The sequence below is a fragment of the Nansenia antarctica genome (genome assembly GCF_963989245.1).
Source record: "Nansenia antarctica genome assembly, chromosome: 9".
In the NCBI taxonomy this organism is placed as follows: domain Eukaryota; kingdom Metazoa; phylum Chordata; class Actinopteri; order Argentiniformes; family Microstomatidae; genus Nansenia; species Nansenia antarctica.
In genome coordinates, this window is record NC_137679.1 from 44,415,029 (window position 1) to 44,420,028 (window position 5,000).

Here is a 5,000-nt window from a genome sequence, read left to right on the forward strand (position 1 = left end):
ACGGGTGTGTCCACGGTGTTGTTATCGTTGTTTGTACCATCGAGTTCCCTTGACCTGGTTCTGTCCCATCGGATATCATCAGAAAGGCAGATCAACATGTCATAAACTGGTGATGGATAACCACTGCAACCCCCCTCCCTGGGGGGAGCGGATCCTCCCAGCCAATGAGAACAGCTGTAACCTCCCAGCCAATGAAAACAGCTGTAACCTCCCAGCCAATGAAAACAGCTGTAGCACATCCCTCTCATCACCGCACACGTCATCAGGGTGCGACAGAGCCTGTCTATAGGTCTGAATCAACAACTCTGCTTTTGTCTGAATCAACGACCAAGAGATAACGGTAAGATATCATAATTATGATATATATTTATTATAATAATGTTCATGTTTCTGGTCGTTGAGAGGAGAAGCGGTGGCCAGAGTCAGGATGTTAAGGTGTGGACATCCTCTTTAACGGGATTCCGTTGATTTACTTTCACATTTGGTTGGAGAAACTGTAGTTAAAAAGCTCCTTAGGGAGATAGGAAAGAGACTAAATAAGTAACATAGTCGCTCATCTGGCTTTAGGAGTTGTGACTTGGTATGTGGCAACACGAGCTGGTTGTTTTGGGGAAGTGTAGAGGTGTACTGTCAACAACGCAACTTTACCTGCTTTCCACACACACACACACACAGGTGAATATAAAACGTGTTCCGTTTTAAACGTGTTGTCCTCTCCTCTCATCCTCTCCTCTCTCCACCCTTCCTCTCTCCTCCTCTCCTCTCTCCTCTCCTCTCCTCTCTCCACCCTTCCTCTCTCCTCCTCTCCTCTCTCCTCTCCTCTCCTCTCTCCACCCTTCATCTCTCCTCCTCTCCTCTCCCCTCCTCTCTCCACCCTTCATCTCTCCTCCTCTCCTCTCTCCTCTCCTCTCCTCTCTCCACCCTTCATCTCTCCTCTCTCCTCTCCCCTCCTCTCTCCACCCTTCCTCTCTCCTCCTCTCCTCTCTCCTCTCCTCTCCTCTCTCCACCCTTCATCTCTCCTCCTCTCCTCTCCCCTCCTCTCTCCACCCTTCATCTCTCCTCCTCTCCTCTCTCCTCTCCCCTCCTCTCTCCACCCTTCCTCTCTCCTCCTCTCCTCTCTCCTCTCCCCTCCTCTCTCCACCCTTCATCTCTCCTCCTCTCCTCTCTCCTCTCCCCTCCTCTCTCCACCCTTCCTCTCTCCTCCTCTCCTCTCTCCTCTCCTCTCTCCACCCTTCATCTCTCCTCCTCTCCTCTCTCCACCCTTCATCTCTCCTCTCCTCTCCTCTCTCCACCCTTCATCTCTCCTCTCCTCTCCTCTCTCCACCCTTCCTCTCTCCTCCTCTCCTCTCTCCTCTCCTCTCTCCACCCTTCATCTCTCCTCCTCTCCTCTCTCCACCCTTCATCTCTCCTCTCCTCTCCTCTCTCCACCCTTCATCTCTCCTCTCCTCTCCTCTCTCCACCCTTCATCTCTCCTCTCCTCTCTCCACCCTTCATCTCTCCTCTCCCCTCCTCTCTCCACCCTTCATCTCCTCTCTCCACCCTTCATCTCCTCTCTCCTCTCCTCTCTCCACCCTTCATCTCTCCTCTCCTCTCCTCTCTCCACCCTTCATCTCTCCTCTCCTCTCTCCACCCTTCATCTCTCCTCCTCTCCTCTCTCCTCTCCTCTCCTCTCTCCACCCTTCATCTCTCCTCTCCCCTCCTCTCTCCACCCTTCATCTCTCCTCTCCCCTCCTCTCTCCACCCTTCATCTCTCCTCTCCTCTCCTCTCTCCACCCTTCATCTCTCCTCTCCTCTCCTCTCTCCACCCTTCATCTCTCCTCTCCTCTCTCCACCCTTCATCTCTCCTCCTCTCCTCTCTCCTCTCCTCTCTCCACCCTTCCTCTCTCCTCTCTCCACCCTTCATCTCTCCTCCTCTCTCCACCCTTCATCTCTCCTCTCCTCTCTCCACCCTTCCTCTCTCCTCTCCTCTCTCCACCCTTCCTCTCTCCTCTCCCCTCCTCTCTCCACCCTTCATCTCTCCTCTCCTCTCCTCTCTCCACCCTTCATCTCTCCTCTCCTCTCTCCACCCTTCATCTCTCCTCTCCTCTCCTCTCTCCACCCTTCATCTCTCCTCTCCTCTCTCCACCCTTCATCTCTCCTCTCCTCTCTCCACCCTTCCTCTCTCCTCTCCCCTCCTCTCTCCACCCTTCATCTCTCCTCTCCTCTCCTCTCCTCTCTCCACCCTTCATCTCTCCTCTCCTCTCTCCACCCTTCATCTCTCCTCTCCTCTCTTCACCCTTCATCTCTCCTCCTCCCCTTCTCTCTCCACCCTTCCTCTCTCCTCTCCCCTCCTCTCTCCACCCTTCATCTCTCCTCTCCTCTCCTCTCTCCACCCTTCATCTCTCCTCTCCTCTCTCAACCCTTCATCTCTCCTCCTCTCCTCTCTCCACCCTTCATCTCTCCTCTCCTCTCCTCTCTCCACCCTTCATCTCTCCTCTCCTCTCTCCACCCTTCATCTCTCCTCTCCTCTCCTCTCTCCACCCTTCCTCTCTCCTCTCCCCTCCTCTCTCCACCCTTCATCTCTCCTCTCCTCTCTCCACCCTTCATCTCTCCTCCTCTCCTCTCTCCACCCTTCATCTCTCCTCCCCTCCTCTCTCCACCCTTCATCTCTCCTCCTCTCCTCTCTCCACCCTTCATCTCTCCTCTCCTCTCCTCTCTCCACCCTTCCTCTCTCCTCTCCCCTCCTCTCTCCACCCTTCATCTCTCCTCTCCCCTCCTCTCTCCACCATTCATCTCTCCTCCTCTCCTCTCTCCTCCCCTCCTCTCTCCACCCTTCATCTCTCCTCCTCTCCTCGCTCCACCCTTCCTCTCTCCTCTCCCCTCCTCTCTCCACCCATCCTCTCTCCACCCTTCATCTCTCCTCTCCTCTCTCCACCGTTCATCTCTCCTCCTCTCCTCTCTCCACCCTTCATCTCTCCTCTCCTCTCTCCACACCCTTCCACTCACACACCCAACCACCCCCCACCCTCACCTCTCCCCTCCTCTCTCCACCCTTCAACTCTCCTCTCCCCTCCACTCACCACCCTTCATCTCTCCTCACCTCCTTTCCCTCTCTCCACCCTTCATCTCTCCTCCTCTCCTCTCTCCACCCCTTCATCTCTCCTCTCCCTCCTCTCTCCACCCTTCATCTCTCCTCTCTCCTCCTCTCTCCACCCTTCATCTCTCCTCCCTCTCCTCTCTCCACCCTTTATCTCTCCTCTCCTCTCTCCACCCTTCATCTCTCCTCTCTCCTCTCTCCACCCTTCATCTCTCCTCCTCTCTCCACCCTTCATCTCTCCTCCTCTCCCCTCCTCTCTCCACCCTTCATCTCTCCTCTCCCCTCCTCTCTCCACCCTTCATCTCTCCTCCTCTCTCCACCCTTCATCTCTCCTCCTCTCCCCTCCTCTCCACCCTCTCTCTCTCCCTCCTCTCCTCCACCCTTCACCTCCTCCTTCTCCTCTCTCTCACCTCTCTTCCTCTCCCCTTCTCCATCTCTCCATCTCTCCCTCCTCCCAATCTCTCCTCCCTTCCCCCCCCCCTTTCCCCCCTCCTCCCCCTCTCTACCCTTCCTCTCCTCCCCTCCTCTCTCCACCTCCTCTTCCTCCTCTCCACCCTTCATCTCTCCTCCTCTCCACCCTTCTCTCTCCTCCTCCTCTCCTCTCTCTCCCCCCTCCCCCTCCCCTCCCCCTCTCCTCTCCTACTCTCCTCCTCTTTCCCCCTCTCCTCTCCTCCCCTCCTCTCCTCTCTCCCCCTCCTCTCTCCCCCTCCCCTCCTCCCCCTCTCTCTCCTCCTCTCCTCCCCTCCTCTCCTCCTCTCCCCCTCCCCTCCCCCTCTCCTCCCCCTCTCCTCCCCCCCCCCTCCCCTCCTCCCCCTCTCCTCTCCTCCTCCAGATGCAGTTCATGCTGCTGTTCAGTCGTCAGGGGAAGCTGCGTCTGCAGAAGTGGTACGTGCCGCTGTCAGACAAGGAGAGGAAGAAGATATCCCGGGACCTGGTCCAGACCATCCTGGCCAGGAAGCCCAAGATGTGCAGCTTCCTGGAGTGGCGCGACCTCAAGATCGTCTACAAGAGGTCAGAGGTCAGGGAGGGTAGAGAGGAGGGAGGGAGGGGGAGTTAGGTGGTAGTTCTCTGTCTCTCTCTCTCTCTGTCTGTCTCTCTCTGTCTCTCTCTATCTCTGTGTGTGTGTCTTCTGTCTCTCTCACTCTCTCTTTCTATGTGTCTCTCTCTTCCTCTGTCTCTCTTTCTCTGTCTCTCTCTCTTTGGTCTGTCCTCCACTGCCTGTGTTTGTATGGGGGATACTCTCCAGTGAGCCATTCTGTTACTTGGTTGCAGTCTAGTTTCCCTCACCTCAGACTGAACTGAACACCATGAATGAAACTTCATGAATGAAACTTCTCAGACCCTGAAGGTCTTCTGACTCGTTTCATTAGCTGCTTGGTTTAATCCCTCGCCTCACAGACGGAAGTAGTCAACCTTCAAACTGCCCACGGCCAGGATTACTACACACTGTAGGAGTGTTTACCTGTCTGTCATCCACACCAGGATTAGTACAGGCATGGCTGAGTGTTTACCTTACACCGTTACCACCTCCACCTCATCTGCAGAAGTTGTGTTTCTTTACATCAGAACATTAGCGTGGTTCAGAGAGACCTTGAGCCTTGACTAGAGAAACACTGTCTATGTAGGCTATCTGTGTCAGGGGAGGCTGGTGGAGGTAGAAATCGGAGGCCGGGCTCATTGTAATTAGTGGAATGGTAATGAATGTCCCTCCAGGTACGCCAGCCTGTACTTCTGCTGTGTAATGAATGTCCCTCCAGGTACGCCAGCCTGTACTTCTGCTGTAATGAATGTCCCTCCAGGTACGCCAGCCTGTACTTCTGCTGTAATGAATGTCCCTCCAGGTACGCCAGCCTGTACTTCTGCTGTAATGAATGTCCCTCCAGGTACGCCAGCCTGTACTTCTGCTGTGTAATGAATGTCCCTC

At 55.2% G+C, this 5,000-nt stretch overlaps 1 protein-coding gene across 1 annotated transcript in view; it reads left to right on the top strand.

Moving 5' to 3' along the window:
• The first annotated feature begins 261 nt into the window (after positions 1–261).
• Positions 262–5,000, top strand: part of LOC308164726 (AP-1 complex subunit sigma-2) — an 8,197-nt gene continuing 3,458 nt past the window's right edge. Inside the window, exons 1-2 of the mRNA XM_080538744.1 lie at positions 262–340; positions 3,909–4,087. Of these exons, the coding sequence (XP_080394870.1) occupies positions 3,909–4,087 (179 nt within the window). The 5' untranslated portion in view covers positions 262–340. The remainder of the gene's footprint in view (positions 341–3,908; positions 4,088–5,000) is intronic.